General features: G+C 38.7%; 1 protein-coding gene across 2 annotated transcripts in view; it reads right to left on the reverse strand.

Moving 5' to 3' along the window:
• The window catches only part of LOC105939749 (leucine-rich repeat and fibronectin type-III domain-containing protein 5), a 150395-nt gene that overhangs the window by 20789 nt on the left and 102184 nt on the right, over positions 1–27422 (reverse strand). For both annotated transcript variants that reach the window (XM_012882027.3, XM_012882026.3), the window contains 5 exons: positions 5726–5949; positions 4081–4209; positions 3805–3985; positions 3414–3569; positions 2047–2306 (listed from right to left, as the gene is read on the reverse strand). In XM_012882027.3, coding sequence (XP_012737481.2) covers positions 2047–2306; positions 3414–3569; positions 3805–3985; positions 4081–4209; positions 5726–5931 — 932 coding nt within the window. In that variant the 5' untranslated portion in view covers positions 5932–5949. The remainder of the gene's footprint in view (positions 1–2046; positions 2307–3413; positions 3570–3804; positions 3986–4080; positions 4210–5725; positions 5950–27422) is intronic.

Consider the following 27422-nt stretch of genomic DNA (forward strand, 5'->3'; position numbering starts at 1 on the left):
TATTCTAAATAAGCTCTTTTTGTTTTTAATAAAACCTACTTGGATAAAGATGCTGTCCATGCTGTCAGAGGAGGACTTAAACAAGCAGGCATTCATCATTTACTTATTTTTAATGCAGGCATCTTATTTGACATTAAAAGTTCAAAAATAATAAATCCGAATCAGTTAATACCCACATTTATTCCTCAAATTATTCATAACTCTGACAGATTACACCACAATGATTTTAATTTAGAAGTTTGTTTCCGAATCAGGTTTTTATTTATTAAAATGTTATAAAAAGATTAGATCCATCCACAGTTCACTTCTGAGTAAATCAAAGATATGTCTAAAAACTGTAAGTTAACCTTGAAGTAGAGACATAATATACAGTAACAGGTGATGGACACCAGACCGCGAGGACTGTAGTTGAAGACTGCTGCTATATACATTGTTTGGTAATTATACATCTGAGCAAACAAGAAATGAATGTGGGGTTCTTTAAAGCTCTATCCTTAGTCAACTTTTAAATAACATCTATGTGATCCCCTCAGTTCAAATTTTAGGATTACTCCTACATATCTTACCAGATGTTTGCTAACAACACATAAATATACATCACTGTGCCAGCACATGGTCACTACCCTCAACCAGTTGGTCGATAAAGGTCTAACTTTCCTCCAGCTTAGTTAAGATAAGACAGAAGTCATGTCTTGCTGTTGTTCAAAGCTGTGAGTCAAGAGCAACACAAGGAAAATGCATCATATCACAGCAGTCCTGAAATTACTGCACTGGCTCTATGCCTGTGAAAAAGATTTTAAAATGTTGCTATTGGTCAATAAATATCTCCAGGTTGCTTTTGCAGTATGAACCAAGCAGACCCCTCAGGTCTTCAGAGAACTGCTAGCTCAGTGTTTCCAGGACCAGAACTGAACTAGGTTTAGTTTCTGAGCTCATCGCCTCTGGAACAAACTCCCAGAAAACCAGAGATGTGCAGAAACCGATGTCTCCTTTAAATTAGGACTGAAAACATTATTGTTTATTGAAGCTTTCAGTCAGAGTCTCACTAATGAACTGTTTGTCTGATCACTGATGAGGGATTAAAGCACCAGATTGAAAATCCAATTTGCATTTGAATCCTTTTAAACAATGCTTTTAAGTGTTTGAAATACTGAGCTCTCCTTTGAAGCAAAGCTTTAAGATTCTTGTTACTATGATGTCTTTACTTTGATTTTGTATAAAACACTGAATTTCCGTTTGTGTGAATGCTGCTGTGAACTTGCCTTGCTGGAGATATGAGCAATTTTGTGCCACACTGTGTCTACAATGCAGAACCATTTTACACGAGCGAGGAGAAAACTTTTATTTAAAATCTGTGTAAAAGCACCAATGTGTTTTTTTTCTCTTGCTCAATTCCTCTAAATGTATCTGTAAAGATCCCTTACTTTTTAAGCTGATTTGACTGTTAGACCATTAAACTAGTGAGCCATGATTCATCATGATTCTTTAAATTGGTGAGCCGTGTCACCTTAGTTTATCTATAACTATAATGAACCTGGTTGTCCACCTCCAGAGAACTGAAAAGGGGCTGTCATCGTGTCTTTTAACAGGATCAAGATCCAAAGCGAACGTCCGGTTTAACACAGAAAAAGTTCACTGGAGTCAAATGTTGGTCATCTCGCTGCTCAGATCTAGACCTTGTAGAAAACCTGGAGGCTGCGCTGAAGAGTAGACCTGATCAGAGACCCAGGACTCTGGAAGAACTTCAGAGATTGTGCAAGGATCAGTTAAAGCTTCCTCTTTCTTTATGGTCCAATCTGCTGAAAGGGTATAGTAGAACTATAAAACTATTAATTAATACATCTGTACAAATCAAAGTCTTTTTAAAGTTTTCAGTGTGAGAACATCCTGATTTTACAAAAATAAAAGCTGATTTTAGTTTAAGGCTCCGTTCACTTTTTGCCAGATAAATTCTGGCGTGCTGTGAATTCAACAATATAAAGCATAGATACAGTTAAAGCTGATGTTGGGCAGAGTTTCTCTTTGCATTCAGACAGCAGCTCATACCTGAGAGCAACTCGTTGGCCTTCGAGGACCCTCATCTCGTGGGAAAATCTGGTGATCAGCGGAGGCTCACAGAGGAACTCCTCCTCAGAGATGGACCAGAAGTAACGGCCGGACAGGTGCTCAGGTGTGGCACACGTCTCCAGGTCGTCCTCTCTTTTCAGCCTCCTCAGCCAGAGTAATTCACAGTTACAGTGGAGAGGATTTCCACCAAACGACAGCGCAAAGGACGAGGGAGTCATTTCCCCTGATGTAGCTAGGACCTGCAAGATTTACAGCAAGTTTCTCAGTTTATTCTGTACATTTAGAGAGCGGTATCCAGTTTAAATATTTGCCTTCTGAGAGATTGGCAACAGATTTCCTTCTCTGTAGCGCAGTTGCAGTCCTGTGAAAGATTCACTCCTTCTACACGGCACACTGAAATGTTTCAGATCACCAAGCTAATTTTAACATTAGACAAAGACAGCCAGAATAAATAAAAAACACGTTTTATTATTGAGTAAGGGGAAAAAAACTATTCAAGCATACCTGGCCCTATTTGAAAAAGTAATCACACCCCTTGTTAAACCATTAAGCAGCTGCGATAAATTTCAAGTTTACAAAGTCTGAGTTTGGTTTTACTGGTTTCGGCCTGACTTGTAAAATAAAGGAATGACTGAAATAGAACCTGTGTGAAAACATGAAATAGGCTTAAACTACTCAAAAGGCTTACTCCATGCTAAGATGTCCGGAAATTCAAGAAGAGAAATAAAGTCACTGACGTTGATCATGCTGGAGGGTTAGAACGTTGCTGGTAAAGGTTGGAGATGCCAGAGAACCAGAATAAAAATCATTACCAACTAATGATGAAAACATTTAACCCTTAAACAGTTGAAGATTCTGATTTGTTCTGGTCAAAGTCTGGACCTCAATCCCATTGTGATTAAGTGGTGTGACCTTAAACAGATCCCCAATTTTGCTCTGCCAGGGGGTCAGGAATGTGAAAGAGTGGTTGGCAGGTAACGCTGCCATCTTTCTGCCATTACCTCGGTTTTCTTTGTTGGCTCTTAAAGATAGTTTGATGATCCAAGACGTTAAAATGACCAAAAAGGAAGAAAATAAATGAAATAAAACTGTAAGGGGGAATTAGTTTTTTAAAGCATTTCAAAATCATCAAACAAACCAATTAGAAACAAGGAAAGTTCCTCTGATGGTTTTAAAGCTGCTACTCCTCTGCTCCTGCAGTGATTGAATTGAACATTTTAAACAATAACGATGTTTTAGAAGTCAAGAACACTAATTTGTGATGTGAAACCAAGGTTTTCTGGCCTTTGGAAGATTTTGCATTTGAACCCGTTGTATTTGATATGAGAAATAAGGTAAGAAAGTACCTGCGCCCGCTGAAAGAGTGGGTCTGGTGGGAGCTTCTGAAGTTTATTGGAGGTGACATCAAGCCGGTTGAGTTTCTGCAGAAGTGAAAAGGTTCCCTCTGGAATGTAATCCAGCATGTTGTGGTCTAAGCTCAGTGTGTGCAGGCTTGTCATTTTCTGCACATATAAGAAAAAAAAACAGACTTTTTTAAATTACTTTACGTGTACTAAGGATGTTTTATTGTTGCTTCAAGATATCAGGATGATAATCATAGAGAGATAGAGAGGTGGAGAAATAAGAAAAAATTCATAGTAAAACTTAACATCCTTATTTAAATTCATGATAAAAGACCAAAAAGGATGTTTTTTATTGTAGCCGTGACTGACTTCTATTTCTTTAAAAAGAGCTGACCTGAATAGACTCCCAGGGAATAGAGTCCAGGTTGTTGTAACTGAGGTCCAGCTCTTCCAGCGCCAGCAGGTCGTTGAACGCTCCCTGATGGATCAGCACCAGCTGGTTGTTGTTGAGGATCAGGTGGTGAAGCTTTGACATCCCACTGAATGTGTCATTGCTAATTCTCGTCAGCCGGTTGCTGCAACATGATGCAAAAACACAGAAAAAAACACAGAATAATCCAAGCGCCTTCGGTGCAAATGCATGCTTCGCCTGTCCATTGTGCCTTCGTACCTGTTGAGGTGTAGCGCTCGGAGATTTTCCAAATCTGCAAAGGCATGAGGTGTGATGTAGGAGATGGTGTTTCTGGACAATGTCAGGTCCACCAGCCGCGTCATGTTTGCAAAGTCTTTCCTTTTAACGCTGTTGACACAGTTCAGTTCAGAGTTATAAAACATCACCAGATATTATCCACCTCAGTAGAGCAGCTTTAATGTTTTGTCAGTCAGAAATAACTTAAACAACCTTTTTTGGTGCATGTTTGTTATTTATCAGAATATTCTGGCCTCATGGTACCACAGATTAATGTCTCTCTACACACAGTTGTGTTTACTTCTTCTGACTTAATCTAGCATGCATTTTTACTTTTTATGGAGGAGCATTCTTACAAACGTCAATGTTTACTGAATATATCTTTATGAACACAACAAACGCACTAGTCTTATTGGCAGACATGCAGTAACTACGACTCTGAACATATGAAGCAACATCTCGGTTTAATCCTGTATTGTGGAGTAAACACCCCTGCATATATTTTGATCTAACCCATTCTACTGCAGCCAGAGTTGCACAGAGACATATCCATGTGTTAGAAGTCCAGACAAACTGATAACCTCAACCCCAAGCTGCAAAGCCTGATGTTCACACACCGACTAACAGACTGAATGGGGAACAATTTCAGTCTGTAGATGTGGAGAGCTGGTAGAGACAACCCCCCACAGACCTGCAGATGGAACCGCAGCGAAAGTGTTGATTCACAAGGCTGAATACAAATGCTTGCAATACTTTTCAAAATTGTTAAAAACTCATTTTCCTCCTGATTCACAATTATGGACTGCTTTATGTTGGTTAAACTGTCATTAAAATACATTCAAGTTTGTGGTTGTTAAATTAAAAACTAGGAAGAGTCGTATGAATATTTTGTAAATGCTGTAGAGGCTTTCCTGCAAGAACACACCTGATTTAAATGAATGGGTTATCAGCAGGCTTTGCAGAAGTTGAAGACGGTCTGAACTTTTTTTTCAGCTCCAGTCAGGTATGCTGGGACACATTTGCATCTAAAACATGCAGAACCCCAGACCCCAAGGCCCATAACTGCCCTGTTCTTATGCAGTCTTTGGTTGAACTTGCAAAGGAATAAATGTGCACCAATGTGCGTTTCTTCTTGAAGGATCTTGGATAACGTTTCCTGCAAGCTGAAATCCTGCAGTATTTGTGCGTCTTAGAACACACAAGAATCCATCTTGTCTCACTCCCATCTCAACCTTTGGGGAAGCACCCTAGAACGGGTCAGCCAATCACGCTGCAGTATTATGGTTTAAGGCGGGACATAAAGCAAGAGCAGCTGAGGCCACACATGTCTGCTTTCACATCTGTTTTCTCAGAATCCACAATTTCATATTTGCCATCCAAAAATGTGCAAAACACTTCTTGCTGTTCTTTCAAAGATGTTAGTTCCTGTTTACGACATTTTAATTTGAGACCGTGATTGACTAAAGCTAACCTTTGGTAGGCGGCACTAGCTGTCGCTTTGTCCAATCACCTCGTCTTTCCCCAAATTCAAATATAGCAGAACTGAGAGTGCCACACATTATCAGTCATAAGTCCGTACAGTCTCTCTGTGGTGGACCGCTCATATTATCACTCATAAATTCATCACCTTGTCACAAAGTTGTCGGCTAGCCGTAGCTCCACCGTGTGCCTGTCGATGTTTGGCGGCACAAACAGCAGACCCTTCTTAGCGCAGAGCGTTGCCAGGTTGGGTGACAGGATTTGGCAGACGCAGCGCTTTGGACAGATCTGTGCCCGCACCGCCATGCAAACCGCCAGCATCACACAGAGCAACAGCCTCTCCATGGTTAGCATCCTCACCTGGTCAGGCACCTGTACGGGACAGAGGTGGAGAGGAAAAGAGACCTTAAAATAGTCCATTTCATTTTCATTTCAGCAGGATTAGTCTGGAAATGAAAACTTTGAAGGAGCTATGAAAGCATAGATTAAATGAATCCAGGAGGCCACAGACGTTCAGGCAATAACATCTAAATACACACTGAGCACAGATCTCATGAGAGGAAGCAAGAAGTTAGAGCGCTGTCTAATTGAACTTTACTTGAACTCTATTCTATAAAAAGGCAGCGTAATAATAAATGGAGTTTGTGTCGAGTAAAGCCACCGTTTACTAAACTTGGGAACACCTTCCTGTTAAAGTTGTTTATGACATTTCAGCATTGAATATTAGAGGCTGTTGAAGTTAATGCTCTCTGATTACCTACATTTAATAACGATGAAACTGAACATGAGAGAAAGACAAATTTCATGAATTAGAATTAAGTATAAAAACAACTTAAAGAAAACAGTTTGTAACAAACTCTGAATTTAAAATGTGAGCTGTGTAATAAAATAAAAAACATTAATTGGGTCTACACGCCTTAAGTGTCATCAGACAGGGAGGAATATTCTCTGAAATCTCACAGTGCGTTCAGAACAACAACAAAAGCATAAATGGTCCCTGGTTTCTGTTAAATTGCACCAAACAGAATCGGAAACCAGATTATTTTTATAATAATAATAATTCACATGATTGATCTAATGCAACTAAAAAGCTTAATAAAGTGTTCAGTGAGAAGCTCCAGCTCTCATCTGTCTCTCTTTCAAATAAAGACAATTAATGCATTAACTGCAGATTTCTGTTCATTTTGGTCCAGACCAGGAGACTGACTGGCCTACTGCAGGCTGGGAATTAATTAAAAAAGGTAAAATCCAGGTGCAAGCAGCACGTCGAGGACCACTTCAGCAACAACAGCCCACGAAACATGAGGAGCAGCATCAGTGTGTTGTGCCAGTTCATACGTGACAAAAACTGCATCAATTCGGGACGTAACGGACTGCATTACCCATGATGCAATGTGGTCAAAATGGCCACCAACTCCCATCACGCAACACGGCAAAATGGCCGCCGATCAAGATAAGGTTGCTATGGTGATGGCTATAAAAGCCGATCACACACGACAATCTTCCTTCTTCCCTGGCTTTTAGCCAACCCGAGAAGACACGCACAGCTGATTCCCACGCCACGTGTTCGATTGCTCGCTGGACCGAGAGTTTTCGACGCAACGGTTATTCCCTGCTTTATAACAGGAGGTCGACTAAAATAAGTACTTTTAAATTCCCTCTGATCAAAAGACTGAGAGACGCCATATCTCCCAGTGATCGAAGAGGACCCCGCTTTGTCTGGCCAACAGAGCGACTGTTGAACCCGGAGGAAGAAACGAAGCAGCTTCTCCCCGTGCCGCTGCAGCCTGCGGACCACTGCGCTCGTCGAAGCGCGTCCAGAAAGCCGCACTACTCGGAGCGCTCCGGACCAGCCCCGAGGCACCTCAAAGTAACGGGGTTTTCCCCTTTTATTTCTGTCTCACCAACAGGGTGTTTAGAAGTGCCTGGGCAGGCGTAGAACTTTGTAGGTGTTGGTTAATGCTTTTATTCCACGACGAAGTTGGAATTATTTTGCTGAACATTCTCTTTGTATGTGCATGCATTTTACAATTGATTTTTGCTGTGTTGATTTGTGATCCATCAAGAACCCCGCCGTGGGTTACTGCTTCATTTCTTTTCATCTTTTCCCTGCTTTCCCCCCCCCTCTCTCTCTTTTCGCTTCTTATCAGTTTAATTTCTTTGTCCGAGCTCAAGTCGCGGGCTTTGCTTTAAACTCCCAGTTAGCTGCGCCCTTTTGAAGCGAGGCATTATCCCATCAGCGTAAGCGTGGTTACGTCATTAGGACCTCCCCTCATACGTCATCGTAGCAGCCATCTTGGGAGGGTGACCGCTCATTTTAATCCATTGTTTATTTTTGTTTTGTTCTTTATTTCCACATATATATTTTGCATGTTAGTTTAGTAATGAGTAAGAATTCCAAAGTTGTTGAATCAGAGAATTACTGTAACAGGGAATTGCTTTTGGTTCAATAAAACCACGACTGTGGAATAGACATTGTTTTGTGTTCAGTCCAATTCACAGTTACATGGTTATTCAGAAATCAGAGCTAACCTCCTTTGGAGTTAACATCTGATATTAATACAGAGACAATATCATTGGATGGTGATAAGGAATAAGGATTTAAACTCTAATTGCAGTTACATTGGGGTTCTCACAGCCTGCTGGATAAACCTGGTCGGTTAACAGTCCGACCTGATCATTTATTCCAGCATAAATGAGTTCATAACAGCAAATTAACTAATGCATTAGTGGTATAAATACTTACAAGCTTATAGCTAACATCACCACCATTTGGAATATATTTGTTATAGCGGAAATTTGAGTTGAATGATTTATTATTTAAATTATAATACCAAATTATAATTAATAATAATAATAATAATAAGCATATTCAACCAGCTTATGGCATAACAAGTGCCATCACAGATTAGAAAAATAATCTTATTTTCTCACTGTCTGATATAAAGTCTGATTAAACTTGTCCTGTTAATTAGGATTAAATTAAATTATTTCTGTTTTAGAAATTACAAAAACAGAGAGAGAGGCATTTTTAGATAATTTTTTTTTACTTTCTTCAAATTTAGCTGTTTCCACACATGTCCTTGGCACTGAACTGAATGGCCTTTAAACTGATCAGATATTTTGAGCATTCTCTCACAAGCTTCTGGTTATTGTCCATCTGGAAGAGCCATTTGTGTCCAGAAGCTTTAACTTCCTAGATGACGTCTCAAGCTGCTGCTTCAAAATTTGCCACTAATTTTCTTTCCTCATTATATCTATTATGTGAAGTGCACCAGTCCCTCCTGCAGCAAAACAGCCCGCAGCATGGTGCTGCCACCTCTATGCTTCACAGTGGGTTACCAGCTTCAGCCGGCACATTCATCAGGTTTTATTCCTTTTGTTTGGGGGACTTTACGCACATTTCAAACCAAAACATACCAATCTCTAGGAGACGGAACCCACTTGCCTTATCAGCAGTATGATGGACTGTTCTGCACCTTTAAGATATGCTGGAAAATAGATCTAACTCTTCATTTTTCAAGTAAAGATCTCAGCACATTAATTAAATTAGGATTTAAATAGATAGTGTTAAACTGAATAGTTTGAAAAGAGTTTTTCAAATGTTGCCTCAGTGTGCTTTTACTAAACCATGAATATAGTCCAAATGTTATTTGTTGGTTTGTCCAAACAATGCATAATATGTCACTTTTACATGATTGTTATTAAGAAGCTATTCATCTTTCCTGCTTCACTATCATGTTTTCCATTTTTATGGGTGATTACTAAATAAAACGTGTCGGAGGTCGCCCACTCCCATTCCTTTCTTCCCCTCCGTGTGTGAGCGCACACAGACCGACCACAAAGACGGCGAAGCAGTTAAAGAGAGTGCTGGATGACTCATTGGGACCGGTGCCGTACGCACAGAAAGACGGAGAGCTCGTGACCCCGGTGACTTGAAAGCAGATATCGGCTCATTAATTACTCTGAGAAATGAGTGTGATGAGAGCGAGAGACAGAAATGGGAAGGAAATGAGGGAAAGTTATCAGAGAGGGGGAGAAAAAAGAGAGATCAGAGAGAGGCTAATTAAAATGAGTGCTGAGGTGTGAAAGGAAAACAGGGGAGGGGGTGTGAATTTAATTTAGAAAGAGGAGTTTAGGTAGCTGCTGTCACGCTTTCACGTAAACCATCCAAACATGCCGACAACCCATGGTGTTAAATAAAGTTCCTACTCCAGCAGAACCGGCCTCAGCTTCAGAAGCTCAACCCAAACTCAGCGTTCTGAGTCCTGTGATGGCTGACTCGACGCTCAGCACCGCTAGGATCAAAAGTGATGCTAAATTAACCAAAGGGATTATGGGTAAGGAAGACAAATTAAGCTCTGTTTGTACTAGTGTGAAAAATGTGATTCTGTTTCACACTGTGCAGCCTTTATCCGTTTCTTTGAAAGCTCTCCACTAAATTCCCCAGAAAGAACCCCCCCCCCCCCCCCCCCCCACACACACACACACACACACACACTCAAAGCTTGTTTCACCCCTGGCTTGCACACTGATGAGCGACTGGCTTCCCCGGACAGATTCGCCACACAGCCTGTATATTGAAACTGATCTGAGACCGCATTCAAATCTCCCGGGGACAACCAGCAGAGCAAGCTGGCAGTTAAAAACGACAGCTTGGAACGAGTCCCACAGTCTCTCTTCTGAAGCTGCAGCCATGACTGACTACTTACTCTACTTTTTCCTGCACCTGATGGCTTTTAACACAACATCTACCTGCCGAGCTGTCAGTGATTGCTGGTTAGATGCTTTGTTTTTGTGATTAATGAACTACATAATTCAGGATTTTCCTGCTGCAGCAGCAGATTTAACTCCCAGGAGAGTTTGGGACTCTTTATCCGTCATGGTCTCTTAGACTTCAGGTTTAGTTTTGTCGATTGTGGTATAAAGTTTGCATTCTGGATCACTCATGCTTTGAGTCATTTGTGTTTAGTTACGTCTTCTTAATATTGTTTCCTGTGTTGTAACGCCCTCCTTCATGTCTCCATTACAGTTGTCATAAAGACCGTTAATCAGACTCTGCAGTTCTTTGTCCCAATAATCACCTTCCTAGTGTTTTCCCTCTGAGTTGTTTTCAGTCTGTGGGCTGTAAGACCTTATATTTCCAGTTTTAATATTAAAAGTCATTTGGAGTATGATTACGTCTACCATCGAATTCTTCAACTTTAACTTTGGATGTTGGCTGTGAATAACAGACCTGGCTGATTTCTGTAAAAATTGTTTGTTTTAGCCAATATTTTCTCAGAGGAACAATGTTTAAAGATGAACATTTCAGCATGAACTTTGCAGAGTTCAGAGGCTAAGATGTCAATAAAATCCACAAGTAAACCCTCTTGCTGAGCTATGAAGAGAATCATTTGAAAATGATTCTTGTACACCAGTGTTGCATATTCTGAAGATATAAAATCTCAGTTTCTTTTTTTTAAGGACTGAACTGTTCTATCGTGTTTTTACCGCTCAGTAAATACAGACTGGCGGTAATCTGAAAGTTATCTTTAAGTGCCTTTTGATAAATTTTAGGTGTTGTTTTATTTCCACTTTTGTGCACTGAAGCTCTGAAAAACAAATATCCATTAAAAATGACCTTGCACCCCAGTTATCAGTAGACAGATTATCTCTTTAATTATTTTTGTACAGGTTTTACTGTCTACTTAATGATCTTTTAGAGCTTTTTTAGCTCATCTTGACGAGTCAAACACAAAAAGCCACTGCTCTAAAAAACATTATGCTAAAAAAATTCAGATTAGGTGAAAGAAAAGTGCAGAGGGCATCAGGTGTTGAAGTGTTAACAAGGGATTTTAGAGAATTTCCTGTAAGTATCGATACGTGACTTTATAAAATAGTTTAGATGTGGTAATCATGTCCTGTAAAGGTAAAAGAGGTTCAAACTTTCCTGAACATTGACAGGCTGTTGATACATCATACCATCCTGTATGGCTGTGAAAAGCCAGAAAGTAATATGATAAAATGTTCTCCTATAAACCACACATGCTGTTTTCAAATTCCACACTGATGCTAAATCAAAAAAAAATAAAAAAATTCACATTATTTTTCAAAGCAATTGAAAACAGTTCTGTCTTGTTTTTTGTGTTCCAAACAAAAATGCTCCATGTCAGTTTGGGATAAACTCCATTTTAAGACAAAATCTCTTCACAAAACAAGACTTAAAATGGTGTTAAAGCTGCAGTAAAGAGTTCTGAGAAACACAGTGGAATTAAGGCTCCCAGGTACAGATGTGATCCCTCCCACGGAGTCCCACGGACCCTGTGTGGGCTCATGTCTGCGGACTCCGCCCGGACAGATACCAGCAGAGCTCAGTTTTACGTTTTTCGTACGCGGAGTCACACTATAAACTTCACATGGGCTGTTTTCTATGTGACGTTGAGCTGCTAGCATCACAGTGTGCAGTGAGAGCCTGCTGGAGAAGAAACAGCTTTAGGTGCTCAGCTAGCAAATCAAACATGCTATTATCCATTCCACAGCTTCGTCCTACCAGCAGAAAATGTAGGATTTTGTCACAGGAAATATAGGCCTCTTTTTCACTTCTTCTGTTTACCTGTGTTTGTTTTCTGTGAAACTCGAGTAAATGTTCGTTTTCCTCAAATGTTAGCTTGCTTCTGCAATCTTGAGCTTGAACAATGGGGATGATGACAACACCAGCATGATTGACATTGCTAAGGTGTTCCTCTGGGCCCCGACTGGTTGTTTCTGACCAGGAGTGGTGCATTTCTGCAAAAATGTAGGACCACTGGGAGGAGCCAGAGGAGCCAGATTTTTTCACAGATTATCTGCATCATATTATACTGTAAGGCAAGGTGACCAGATTTCTCTGGTTTGTTAACTGGGTGGACGGTAATCTCCGCTCTTTTCTACTACTAACCCTAACAGCAGCGTGTCTAGGTATCTTAATAGCTGTTGTTGTATGAAACTTTTTTCTCACTCATAAAACACTGAAATTGGGGACATTTCCAGGGACAGCTTTTCCAAAAAGGAGAATAGTCCTGGCAATTGGGGAAATCTGGTCACCTTACTGTAAACACACAGAGTTTAAGTTCAGCTGTAAGCAATGAAGGTGAAATTATGTTGCTGCTGAAGTCAAAATCTAAATATTGTGTCATGTGGGACCTATTTAGTTTAATAAATTAAGTGTACACAGAGCTGAGATATTTTTCAGTGTGTGCACCGTACGGTCAGGCTGTGACCACAACAGCTCAGTAGGGTAAAGTGACTGTGCTGGTTACCACCTTGACAATGTCTAGACTGTATTTTCAGTTATTATATGTTATTTTAATAAAAGAAATGTGCACCTTTTCAATAAATATAAACAGATTTCTAAGTGACTCCAAACTTTAAGAGGTACTGTATGCTGCTTGTTGGAACTGCCATCTAATGTAGAAATACGTGGAACTTTAACTAACCTGCTGCCTTCTGGGCTCCAGCTCCCAGCCTTTGTTTCTGTCTCTGTCCATCACAGTGAACCACATGCATCACTTAATGGCTTTACCCACTCAAGCAACAGGGGTCATCAGCTGCCTAAATGTATCAGAATTAGTCTTTATTTAATTAGTGCACTATGAGGCCGCTGCTCTGAGCAAGGCTAAACACACATCCACACACAACTAAATGAAAGTCACTGAGCACACCGAGTCTGCGGTGTCATGATCCTCAGACAACCGTACACACGCAGAATGCTCCGGGACATTTAGAGCAACAGTGATAAATTTAACCGACGCAAAGCATTTTATATTTACATCCTTGCCTGTTCAGCTCATCACTGTTTGGGTAATTTAAATGTTTGCATCTTATGGTATAAGAAACACAATTCTACACATTCTAAAAAAGATCTGCCGAGGTTAAAACCAGCACTGGTTTTAGACACAGTAGCTCACTTTGGTTGCATACAATGTTTTTATGAAAGATTATCAAGTCCTGCTGGAGTGTTAGTTATTATTTTGCTGTTGTATGCTTTGGTTTTGCTCAATTTGTTGGTAAATAAAGCCTTTTGTTTTTACTTATGATTTTAACTCAAGTACGTGTGCAGCAGGGGTTAAAGCAAGGAAGCAGCTAACGGCTATTAGCATCTCCCAGCGAAACAATGTAGAATGTTCCCAGAAGAGAGAAAAAAAGAAAAAACAAACTCTGACAAATATGATTCCAAGAGGGAAAAGCCTAGAATGTCTCTGGGAATCCAGTCTGAATGTTGGTGTTCACTGAAGCTAAACCTGCCGAGGCTCAGATGTGATGCAGAGTTGACTGACGTGAGTAAATGTTCTGATATGAGGCTCTTAAAGTGCTGTAGATCAGTTTCTTTAATTAATAACAGTTAGTCTTTGATCACGTCGAGCTGCCACTTTACTGTAAGGCTTTGCAGAGGATCAGGCTCAGTCCGCCATTATTTAATACTTATTTATTAATTAAGCAAACCGGCATTATCATAGTTCTGTGATAACGTCACTAGATGGCGCCACGTCTGTTTATATCTGCTAATCGCGCCCCGTGCTGCCGCTATTTTTCTGCACAAAAAGGACCATCAAAAAACTATCAAGATGGATGCTTGGTGTATATAACGTTATTTTAACATGATCAAATGGTTTTTGGTCTTTTTAATAAGCATATAACGTGGCTATATATCTTTGATGGTTGAACTAAAGAGCTAATGATAAACAAAACACTAAATTTGCTTATCTGAATATTAAGCTACTGATGGATGCTAATAAATATATTAAATGAAATAAAACATTGCTGTTTTTTTGAATTTGCTAAAATATAAAGACTCACATGCCCTCACAGTGATCTAGCAAAGTCTTCTTTAACACCTCCTCCTCCATCAAAATCTCTTCTGCTGTATGTAACAAAATTGGATTTAATGCCATCCCCAGACGCATGATTTACAGGAGAACATGACCTGTTGGAACCTGAGATGACTGTTGTCAAGGTCGGTCCAACAGGACCAGCAGGACACTAATGCACGCAGAGCCGTGCTCTGCACCGAGACTGCATGTTTGATCCAAACACATTAAACATGCAGCATATGAAGACATGTGTACACCACTCGATTATTGATTTCAGACATGGTCATGAATGCCCTCATCAGGATTACGAGTACGCCTGCAAAGGGAAGAGAAACGGTGAAGGAAACAGGAGAAGGCGAGAGGAGGATGTGTAATAGGAGATGTTGGCGGTGTGGTAAGTGCCTGATTCATAATGCTGCTGAATAATATGTGGTCCACAACACTATTTTTTGCAGCATTACATCAGAGGACTATTTTTCAAAACACAACAGAGTGCATCCATCAGCGGCTATCAGATTATATAATGTTCAACAAACCATTTCCATGCCATAACGTTACTATCACTCTCCCTCAGAGCGTGTTTGAGTGTTTACATGAGAGATGCTGAAGATTCTTGACTAAAGTGGTTTCTCTGCTTGTGTTTTAAAAGGTATCAAGGAGATCTGTTGTGCAGCCTGGAACGCAGCAGGACTTAATTCAAAAGGAAGCAAATCTATTTGATTTATGCTGTGAATGTAACCTTGTAGCACGCAGATGAGACTTTTTACAATGAATATATTTAAGAAAAACACAGCAAAAAACAAACAAACTGTGACTTTCATGCTTCTCAGTATATCAACCTGATTATAATAACAATGCATAACATTCTGCATACAGTTACATTTACTTCCCTGTCATCTTTCTAAAAATAATAGTTTGTCAAAAACACAGAGAAAAATGCTGTAGGACTTGTTACTAAATATAAACCAGTTTCCATTTTATTTATCTAATTATGTATTTATCTACTGGATATAGGAAGACTTTTCCAGTTCTCATCCCAGAGCAAAGCATCACTGAACTAAACAGACTCCAGGTCAGTTTGGCCTGATTTCATACCCATGCATTTCCATTTTACCTGCTTTTCTTTTTCTTTTTTATACCTTTTAACAAACCGTTTTCCTAACATTTTATTCAGCCCTGGTGAGTCAAGTTATTTTTTTATTACAGTCAAGAATGTTTATAAGTTCTATACAAGCACAAGCCATTTACCATATGTAGAGATAAATGGTTGCAAATCTGCTTTAATCTTAAACCCATTTTAATTTCATTGCATTTTTCGACTGAAAACTTTGGAAAACACCTATTCCGATTAATTCCAGTTCTGATCCCCATTTGGATCATCTAACTCCTATATACACTAATTTTCAAAACCTTAGAAATTTATCAAAACGTCATGTTTTTTGGTAACCCAAAAAAAACCACACACACATTATATAAATTATTTACCTACAGACTGATGTTTTAAAGCCCTTATTTATGTTAATAATGCGATTTTTTTTGCTCACATACAATAAATACATATACAAAAAAAACACAACATCTTAAATTTGAATGTTACATAAAACTAAAAAAAATATTGAATAGAGAAATATGGACTTAATGAAAACTATTTAATTGAAGAAATCTCTCTTGAAAATGTGGTCTTGAATCTCAGTGAGAACACCAATAAATAAAGGTTAAATAGATTAAGAAAAAATTAAAACTTGCCTAAAGGTTATTTTATAATAGTACTTTTAATTTGACAAGTGAGGCTCATTGAAGCCCATATTCTAATTTATTAAATATGACCGTAATACAACAGGTTCTGATCCCTGATAAAGCCAAATTATTTCTACGTGTAGTTTTACTGGTATCATAAAATAAACTGGACCCATCCATGGTGTACCCGGACCCAGCTTGGCTGTTGCTTTAAGGGATATAAACGTTTTTCTCCTCGATACACTGAACCATCGCCCCAAGTGGGTTGAGAGGTCGCAGCCCTCAGACGATCCACAGTGATGGAGGTCAAGATGCCAAAAACCCACTAGGGCTACAATATTCTCAAGTACTATAAGCTGTGAGTGTAGATATGGGTAAAAATCATGAACTGGAGCTAAATAAATAAAATTGCATTGAACTCAATGCTTACAGTCACAGTATTATTTTAACCTTTGTACAACTCTAACATCTTATTAACACAAGTGCATTATTTAAATTGCAAAGTTTAAATTTTCCAAACAACACCTCTATATTATTTATTTGCAGTTTTGTGTCTGATCTGCCTCCAGGCTATTTCTATAAATTGTGCAGTTATATAATAGTTTTCTATTTTATAGGCTCCAGAACTTTTATTGCTATTTTTACTACCACTATTATCAGCACAACTGTCAATATCATTATTATTTACCAAAAACAAAACAAATTTGCATTATAAGACAACATAAATGTTTCATATTATTGGTCAAACTCTGACACAGAAAACAATGAAAAACAAAATGTACATTAAAGAGTCACATATAAAATGACAGAAACTCTTTTTTCTTTTTCTAATGAGCTCTCTTGGGTTTCACAGAACTTTTAATTAAGGGCCACGAAGAGGCAACAATAATTTATTTAAACAACCTAAACTGGGTCAGGCTCTTTAGATCCAAAGTGTTCTGAGCTGAAACACAGTAGAAGTGAAAATGAATTTAGATATGAACTACATGCATAAAAAGAATAAAGGAAGCATTTTGGTCTCCTGGTGAGGCATGAATCTCTTCTTATGGCCTTCATCATCAGACGAGCTTTATTCCTGAGAAGAGTGTTGATGATTTTATTTGCAAACTAAAGACAGCTGCATTCTAGTTAAACTGTCTTATTTTTGTTCATGCTTTATAATGTTATCCATTCATAAATGTTTTTTTGTCAATTTTGTTTAGAGCCATCAGCAGTACTATTATTATTCATCGTTTATGTGCATTTTAATCCTGTTTTGAAACTAAGACTTTTTTTTTCTTATTCCTTTATATCTCTATATGTCTTATTATTTCTTTGTCTTGTGGTTCAAGTGGGTCTCAGTTTTAAATAATTTTGTAGAAGGTTCCATGCAGAAGGAGCAGCAAACTTTCCCAGCTCAGGTCGGACCTTTGGAACTGACAATAAAAACAGGTCTGTGGAACAAAGACGATAGGAACCAGTACATTTCTGAGAAATATACTTTTGTAAGTAGCAAGTAAGCTGACCAAGTAAAACCCAGTACCTCTGAATTAACGTCAAAGACTCAAACCACTTCTCCAGGAAGGGACATCTTTTCAAAAACTCTGAAGATAAAATAAAAAATCCCTTATTGTAGAAGGCCTGGATAACCCATCAAGAACCTATTCTACGTGTTTAACTTGCATGTTACGACTAATATTTTCTAAAAGAAAAATGAACTATTGATATACTGAAGAAAAATATGTGTTCTTGTATATGAAGGCATAATGCTTCCAAACTTTGGTAAAAGACACTGAAACAGAAGCAAAATCCAGAAAACTAAGTTTCACATGTGAAATTATTTTAAGCGCACAAATACAGGTAGTTTTAGGGAATATTCCACTGAAATCCAGATACAGATTACTTTCCTTTGCATATAAAGTGATTTCATTATAAAAGATTATAGCAATATACATATAATGATATAAACAGAAAAAAAAACACTGCGTAACTAATCTTGCATCAACCACAATGTAACGAAATATCTTCTTTGGTAATTATTTTTTATATACTATTTAAAATGGAGCCAATTAAAATTGACTTTAAGCTCAATCAGTTACTGAAACAAACCAGTGAATAATCTGGGGTGTCACGACAAATCCATGTTATATGGAAAATCTTTCAAGTAGCAATTAATCCTCATTAATGAATAAATCTATAACATATATAAATCATATCTAGTCAAAGTTTCCAGGAGGCTGCGTCTAAAGCTTCAGCTAAAGAAGCTCAATGTCGGGTTTTCTTAGCTGAACACAAATTTATTTGTAGTTAAAACAAATAAACATGTATACCTTGCAATATTACTGGAAAGGTGATAATTTCTCATTTCTATTTTAAAAACAGAAACCCATATCTAAAAATTATTAGTAGGAATAAACGTGCCGGACGACCATGGCAATAAAAGAGCATTTTGGAGCTACAACTCCTGTTTTATAAATCTGATGTAATATTTATCATTCTTAACAAGCTGCATTTTGGCTTTTCAGCTGTAAGTCAAAGGTTAGCACATATAAACATATGAAATATATCATTAGATATCATGTGCACTATGGGTTTCATTTTATTTCTCTATTACTAAAATAAATGACCTTTTTGACTGTTCTTTGAGCTGCACCTATTTTACATTTTAACATTATTTGATGTGAAACTAATGAAACCATTTTTGTTCTTAAGGACTAAGCTATAAACCCGTTTCAGGATAATAAATATACGTCCAGGTGGTCCAAAGTACGCAGACGTTAATTCAGCAATCACCTCACTCACTCTTAGCGTTCCTCTCTGTCCTGCATTGTGGTTTTTGCTTTTCCAATTCATAATTAATTAGCTCTTTATGTGTGTCAGCAGGGTTCTGTTTCACTGGAAATGTCTCGGTTATGCCGCTCAAGTGGATTCGATCTGAATGGATGAAGCCAGCGAGCAAAAAGAGCAAAAAGAGCAAAAAGAGGTGGGAGGTGTTAGGATATCAACAAGGTCAAGTGGAACGAGCTGTTTATCCCAGAACTGCATGGCACACTTAGATGGCACTGACCCAAAAGATTGGCACATATCTATCAGATACCACCCTGGAGGTGACGCAGCTTCCCTGCTGATGTCACAGTTTGGATGTGTACCGCCCTTGTATGGGTGTGTCCCGAGATCCCTTTATAATGTTTGCGTGATGAGCACTCGAGGCCTTCCTGCCGATCAGGGGCCCATCAGCGCTGGTGTGACTGTAACTATTTCTCTGTCTTTACCTAGATAAAATATAACTAAAAGCATACTTGTCTGTTTTATGCTTCCTACATTCAAGGTAAAAAGTAAGTGGGAGTCGCCTGACTGGGTAAAACGAACTGGGTCCACCGAGGGTGCTTCACCGTAGTCACGGCACGGTGAAACAGTAACAAATTGGTGTTTCCACCCGGACCCAAAGGACGACATACCACCTTCCGTTTTTTCGGTCAGGACGTCATTCCGGAAGAAAAACACACAGCTTGCGGCCGCAAAAAAGGTAAGGAGATTTTATTCATCTCCTAGTGTCTTTTTCTTCCTGGAGGGCCGACTTTTTGTATTTCTAAAGGCAGAGAAAGGTTTGAGGATAATTGTTTGCAAACGTGTCGATGAGAATTTGGGATTTGCGTGCGGTCACAGAGGTGAGAGTCCGGGAATCCTTGGCCAGGGTTCCGAAAATACTGTGCACCTTGAGAATTTAGGGTTTAAAAGGTCCCCTTGTTAGGCACAGAGGAAAATACGTGTTCCTCTGTGCGTAGCATAAAAGCGGCCATTCTGACAGACACGCCTGTACGCGTGGCTTCTTAAACATCGTGTAGCCTAGAAAATGTGGGTTTAGAGCTCCCTTATTTTCCGCGAGGACGAACATAAAAATCTTCGTTTTTGCGGTAATATAAAAGCAGCCTTTTTCGAAAAACGAGCGCGTATGAGACTGAGAACACGCGTGGCTTCTAAAACATCGTGTAGCCTAGAAATTGTGGGTTTAGAGCTCCCTTATTTTCCGCAAGGACGAATATAAAAATCTTCGTTTTTGCGGTAATATAAAAGCAGCCTTTTTCGAAAAACGAGCGCGTATGAGATTGAGACCGGAGGTACCTACAGAGTTAACTAAAGATTGGCCAGAGAGAGTGTGAGTGTGTATGTGTGTGTGTGTGTGTGTGAGACACGTTACTACATTGAGCCGTGGAAGTGAAGGGTATGGGTGCACCTGTTCAGGTGACATATGACTAGCTCTTCCTGAGTACACTGGCTCATTGAAACTGCCGTGTAAAAACACAATTATAAGGCATATAGGAACATAATAAGTTTTGGTGTCTGAGAGATAAAAAATAAGCTCTCATTGGACCGGGGTCAGGACGCTGTCCCAGCAGGTTGGCCAAGACGTGTGAGTGCTGGAATGGCTGAGAATCAGGCAGAAAATGAGCTCCAGGGGGGTTCTTTAGGAACACTGCTGGAGACAGGAAAAAGGAGCATAATGGCAAACTTCCCACACAAAGATGCTGAAAACCATTTAAAACAATTTGAGGAGTGGTGTGAAAAAATGAGGAGAGACTGCTTGGATCCGCGGATATTGAGTGTGTCTGTGTGTGTGTGCAAATGGGTCTTTGTGTGTAAGTGAGGTTACAGATAAATGTATTTGTGTTTTGTTTTGTTTTGGGGGTTTTTGGCGCAGGGGGGTGCTCAAAGTGCAACCAGTTGGTCGGGGCAGTTGGATTAATAAGAAAAAGAAAAGCGAAAGTTTTTAATAAAATAGAAAATAAAAAGGAAACGGAAACGGAACTAAAAGGGCGTTGCACCGGGGAAGCGTTTACGTGGGGACCGACTGGGACTTCCGTTGTGGATAAAATTGTTCGTAACTATTAAATGCAACGTATAACTTTCAAAAAGGGGTAAGCGTCCAGGTGTCTGCGAGACACAGAGTTGTATCCTTGCGGGGCTGAAGAGTAAAACCGTGTTTGGACGAAACATTCGGGGGTCGTAGCCAGCGCAAGCTCTCCACTTTTAAACTAAGCGGGAACTTAACACGTTGAAAAAACATCTTTCGGCGTTGCTATAGACGTTTAAAAACTATGAAAAACATAGAACTATTTAAGACAGTCAGAAAAAGCAGGCCTGCACGTGTTTGTCTGTCTGAATGTCATCTTTGTATGTAAATGTATGTATTTGTGTATCGTATGTAACTAAACGTTCGTCTGTGTGATGTTCATGGTTTCAGAATGTTCATTTGTTTTGGGAGAACTGCAGCTCCGTAATTCAAATGACGTTTTTAATCATGAACTACGTTAACTAAAAGCTGAAGAAAGGTAAAGAGAGATTTCAATAACAGTTTGTTTTCTTCCCACATTAAACATCCGGCCAAATTAAATTGTTACACTGAGAGATGTTAACGTGTCTTAAACAGAAAATATCCCAGGGCTGTAGGAACTACTTGGGACTAGGGATAAAGGTTTTTGTTGTTGTTTGGAGCTTAATTATGCAGAACAGTAACCAGAGGCGTTAGGGCTGTATTCAGTTATGCTATTAGATTGTGCTTGGCTTGTGTTTGTCAATGAATTCATTACAGCTGAAATAATAACAGAGTAAAAGCTTTTATATTGTAATTTTGGAACATTAATAAAATGGCAAACAGCATATGGGGAGCATATGGGAGAATGTTTGGGAGAAATGGAACTGGATGGAATATGTTTAAAGGGGAGATTTTTAACTAAGGATTTTACAGCTGCCTAAAAAGAAGAATTTAAGAGCATTAAGATATACATGATTTTTGATTTAAATAGATGAGACAAACTGTGCTTTAAACAAACTGTATGGGACTAAATATGGTTGTTTTTCTAAGGGTTCTGTATTAATTTATTTTATTTCTTTTTACTGGGGATTTGAATGCAGCTAATGAGAAATTTTGAGAAGTGTTAAGATATCACAAGGCCACATTAAGCATGTCATCAGTTACAAAAGCATCTGATGTTATTAGTTATGCTGAGCAGAGGCAAGCCTCAGAGGGTCAGTTTAATCTGAAACAGGACAATAGATATGATAAACAAATCTGACCATGATTTAAACATCTGAATGTTTATGGCAAGGCTGGGTCTGTGTGTTCTGGCCTGGGGGCACGAAAAGTATGTCAGAGGAAAAAAAAATAAAATAAAGCCACCTTCTCAATGTGCTGAATTACGGGGAAAACTCTTATCATGTATAGAAAAACACCAGAAGCTCAAAAGCCTGAAAGAGAAAATGGTTGCTTTAAAGTTTCACCCTTGACCATTTAAGATTGAAAAGCATTAATAACTAAGTTTGCATGATCGAAAGAGCTAGAAAGAAATCAAAAGAATGCTATAAGATATTGGAACACACATAATGCACGCTTTGGGAGACTTTTTACTTTCGGGTTTTTATTGTTTTGTGTATTTTGATTATTTCTTTGTTAAATGATTCCTTTGCTTTAATTTTTGCATCACCAGTGACAAAGAAGTGACAATATTTAAGGTTGTTCGGCAGATAATTTAAGAAAAGGAGAAGTATTAATACAAAAACGCTGAAAGAAAAGGAACGAGAGATTCCTACCTCCCCTGGACCAACCAAGAACTTAGACACATCACGTTAAGAACCAAGACACTAAAAAAGACCAGGTTTTCTTTTGTCACCTAATACACTAACAGAATTGTTTTTCTCTGAGTTACTTCTTTTAGATGATGTGAGATGAAACTGTAGAGCCACCTTTTGTTCCGACAGAAGACTCTGGAAAGTGAGCTCTTTCAGGCCGTATGGTAAGAAGTCATGATCTAAAATGGACGTGCAGGGATTGACAAAAGTGACCAAATTATGCTAAGTTTTAACAAACTTATGGCAGGTAATATCGAGACCTTCTAGGCAAGGCAAGGCAAATTTATTTATAAAGTACAATTCAGTATTCAGTATCCTTCTAGAGGTAAGAAGGTGGCTTTGGAAATTGTTAATACCCCTGCTGCCCTCTCTACTGACTCACATTAACATTTCTATCCTGTTTTCTGCTTTTTTCTTGCAAGGAAACCTGGTCATATATAATTGGAATGTGCTAACGGAGAGATTTTAGTCTCTTTTTAGGCATTCTCAGAGACAAGTTAGTACGGTGCCACAGTGGTCCAGGGGACGGAGAAAAAGGTGATGTACTTGACTCCTGCCTAATCCAGTTTTTAATCAAATTTAGAAAAAAAAAATAAAAAAAACTAAAAAAAAAAAAAAATCAGTAATTTTTGCAGAAGCTGCATAGAGGTTTAATGGGGAATGTGATGCTACAAGGTTAAGAGAAATGCTTTTTATTAATGAACCTATACAAAGAGGTTGAACTGTCTGTAAAATATTTTGCTTGGATAAATTTTTAAGGGATCAAGATCTGGGGTAAAGGTGAAGAACTTCAAGAATAATTTTGTTTTAGAGGGAACGATGTGGTTGATTTTGTTTTGAGACAGTTTTCTTGTAATTTTTGTTTTGATTTTTTTCTTTTCAACTTATTTACACTACACTACGGATGAAGATAGACAATTCTTGTATTGGAAAATTTGATTTTGGACAAAATCCATATTGGCAAAATGCTGGCAGAATTCCTTGTGGTTTCAGACACAACGATGGGAGAAAGAAGATTCATGGACAATGCTTGTCCTGGAACGATGTTGTGCTGTTGAACTGAGACATGAGGACTGAAAATGGACAACTAATTGCGGGGGCAAAGACAGAGGCATCGGATAACCTTCAGTGGACCGCAACACGAAACAAAGATGAGTTGGCAGACACCCCTTCTGCATTTCACATCAGATTTTCCTGCACATAATTAAAACACGAAACACACATTAGAAACATACACATTGGCGGATGCGCTTAGAAGAAAACTTTCAGATTAAAAGCAATCAAGATTATTATTAAACCCCTAGGATGTTAATTGTTTTAAGTCAGAGCTGTTATTAGCGAGCGATAAGAGGGTCAAACGCATTCGGACAAGTGGTACTGGTCTGGAAACAAAGCTGGTAGAGATTTTGGGCCGCTAATAAGAAGGATTTTCTTTTACTTTTCTAACAAAGTTTTTATTTAAATCATTTAAAATACATATAGATATGTTTTGGAATTTTATTAACCCCACAAGGGGTTTTGAAGTAGATTCAAAGAGGCACCTTTAAGATACAATAAGCTTCATAAAATACATCATGCATGAGAAGAAATAGGGGGAACCGCTAAAAGACATCCATTTTGCACCAAAATATTAAGTTACGGGATGAGAGCATAGAGCAGCTTAAGTAATTATGCTAAACCTAAAAGGTTTGACAACTTATATTGGGGATTACAGTAAGGGGATTACATAGAGGGGCCGTTTAAACGTAAAAGGAAAGTGGATAAGAACAATGTATGCTATTACATCAATGGGCGATAATTATGATCATGACAAAACTAGTGGGCGAAAAAGTTAAAGTAGGCATTACAGCAACAGTTAATAGCATAACCGACTGAACGAACGAGTGAGCAAGCTAATTTTTCAATATAAGCAGAATAACTGCAGGTTTAGAATAATGCCTTATTCTAATAAATAACTTGGGTAAATTAGGATTAAAGCACCAATGTAAATAGTTTGGAATTGTACGCAGTTACCTAAAAGGTGTGAGGAGACTTAACAACTATCTGTTTGAACACAAAATAGCACAATAGTTGTTCTTTAACTAAATGTTAAAACATCCAGAAGAAAAGAACACATAAACATAGTTTAGCCATCTATTAACCTAGTGGTCTTTTAGACCAGGATAATCTAACGATCGTCCTCTTGTACATGCAGAAAAGTAATGAGGTCAATTAGATTAGTTGGACATTTGGAATCTGGTCAGGACAGCAGAAGCTGACTCCTGGACACAAGATGATGAGGAAGGATAACAGCTTCAACATGATATCAATGCATGAAGGTTGGCTCTGAGGAACATCAGAGCTGCAATGGCATCAGACAGTGACACTCCTGCTGTGATAGAGAGCATCTTGAAAAGAACTATGCATGACTGCTTTGCTTCACAGGTGATGGAATTCAACTGCAAGGTTTCACGAACATGACATGGAGAGGTTGGCGTTCAGGAAACGCACCTAGAACACACTCTTGGACTCTTTGGGGTAAATGGGCTCTAAAGGGGGACACTTAACAGGAGATGAACTGAAAGCCTGGGCTTACGACGAGAGACATTTCAGACAGGGGGTGTGGACACCCAGGAATTGCTGCTGTGGTTTGAAAATGTCAGAGATTTGTCGCAGGTGGTGGAGTGTTTCGATGACCCAGGCGCTTGAAACCAGGTTGAACAGAGGAGACGACGTCGTGTTCCCACAGGGATTACCTGTAACCTAACACTGACTGTGAACAATTTTATGTTTGGGTTTGCTGGGGTTGCCAAAAGGAGCATCGGAGATGACTTTCTCTATCCTGACCAGGTTCACACTTAAAATGCAAAGAACAAAATTATAGAGGCCAAAACAAATACGGACACAGAGAAGTGTTTATACAAAGAATTCCACTATTCGTCAATTTAAGGTGCAGATACTAAGGCTAAACAAAGAATTAGAAGAAGGGCAAAACTTAAAGCTGATCATTTACCAACGGGTGGTCAATATTTAAGAGGGTTTAAAGGAACTGCACAATTTCTTCAATAATCACAACAGACAGTGATTGATGAAACAAAAAAGCAAATTCTAGAATGGGAATTTTTAATCTGCTGGGACAAGACGGTGCAAACATAAAATAAGGATTTATAGATCACTAGGTGATATAAGTTAACAAAACACAGATCCTAAATTTGGACAAACTGTAGAAAAAGCAACAGTAGTAATAATGGATAAATGTATGAGAATGTAAGAAAATCACTCGGAGTAATGTCTGCTTAAGGTTTTTCAAGGATAAACTAAACACATGAGAACAAGAACTAGATACTTGTTAAAGGGTTGATTTACTTGGGGATAAAATTATGCTTGGATGTATTATCAATTAAACTAATGTTGAAAGACTGAAAAAGGTTTAAAGACCTAGAGCAGTATGGAGCTACTTACATGGTCAGGGGGCGATGTGTCTAATAAGCAACAATGAGTTACTGCTCACAGCATATTACAGTTTAAAGGTTTGTTTCAAACAAGATTCAAACAGGGGGACATAAGATAAAACTAGGGTCGCTTACAAAAGCTGTCTGTTAAAACAAGCAGAAGTGATTAAAAAAAAATCAAGAATTAATGGGGTTAGAATTGCTCTTCGAGTCAGGTGAAGGGCGCATTCAACTACAAGTCTTTTGGGTTGATGCACGTCAAGCTGAAAGTGATTCACAGAACTACTTCCTGTCTCCGCCCTGGGCTACACCCACTTCCTGAATAGCAACCAATCACAACTCCGTGTGGGCGAGGGGCATGCACACACTTCCTTTCTCTTAGCAGAGCTTTTCAAAATAAGACAAGAAGTACATAGGGCTGCTTCTTATTAATATCACAACATTATTCTGCAAATATATAGTGGAGCTTTCTTTTACAAACTTAAGGGTTTTTCTGTTGGACTTTTTAGAAAAATGTGAAGTATTTTGCAGCTGGTTCAGTAAGAAGTTTCTGAAAGGTTTTAATACAATTCCTTGTGTGCTAAATAAATTGAGATAAACTAGTCACAGTAGCCATGAAACATATGATGATAAATTTCTATTGCAGAGATTGTTCAACTGTTGGACAATTGTAAGGTGAGACACACATGGGAAAGAATTATAGAGAAATGCTGCTGCAGATAACGTTGAACTTTCAGATTTTTCTTTTATATAAGAGTAATGCAAGATCTAATGATTACAGTAAAGGAGGTTAAGCTAAGAGCACAATAATTGTGAACGGAAATATCTGGATGTGAAAGTGTTTGAAGAAGGTAAATGTAAAAAGGATTGGGAGTCTTGATAAGAACACTAATTACACCTTGTTTCTGTTATCCAACAGTAAACAAGGCCTGGTGTCTGCCAACCATCTCAACAGAGCATTTTCCTGGGGATAAAATGCTTATTGCCTGAAAAAGGACAGGACACTCATTACCAACCAACTAAATCGTTTTTGTCCATGCGGAGGAACCAAGAAGAGGACTGGGGATGAAGAAGCCAGAGAACTCTGATTCCTTATTCTTCAACGGGAGGAGTTGCCTGAAGAGACCCTAAGCGCGATTAGATTATTTTCTGCCTTGTGCCTGAATGGCCTGAAGGCTTCCTTAACTTTGCGTTATTGACGTACAGACTCTTTTTATATCACAAAACTGATTTTTTCCTT

This window comes from Fundulus heteroclitus, chromosome 19 (assembly GCF_011125445.2).
Source record: "Fundulus heteroclitus isolate FHET01 chromosome 19, MU-UCD_Fhet_4.1, whole genome shotgun sequence".
Lineage (NCBI taxonomy): Eukaryota > Metazoa > Chordata > Actinopteri > Cyprinodontiformes > Fundulidae > Fundulus > Fundulus heteroclitus.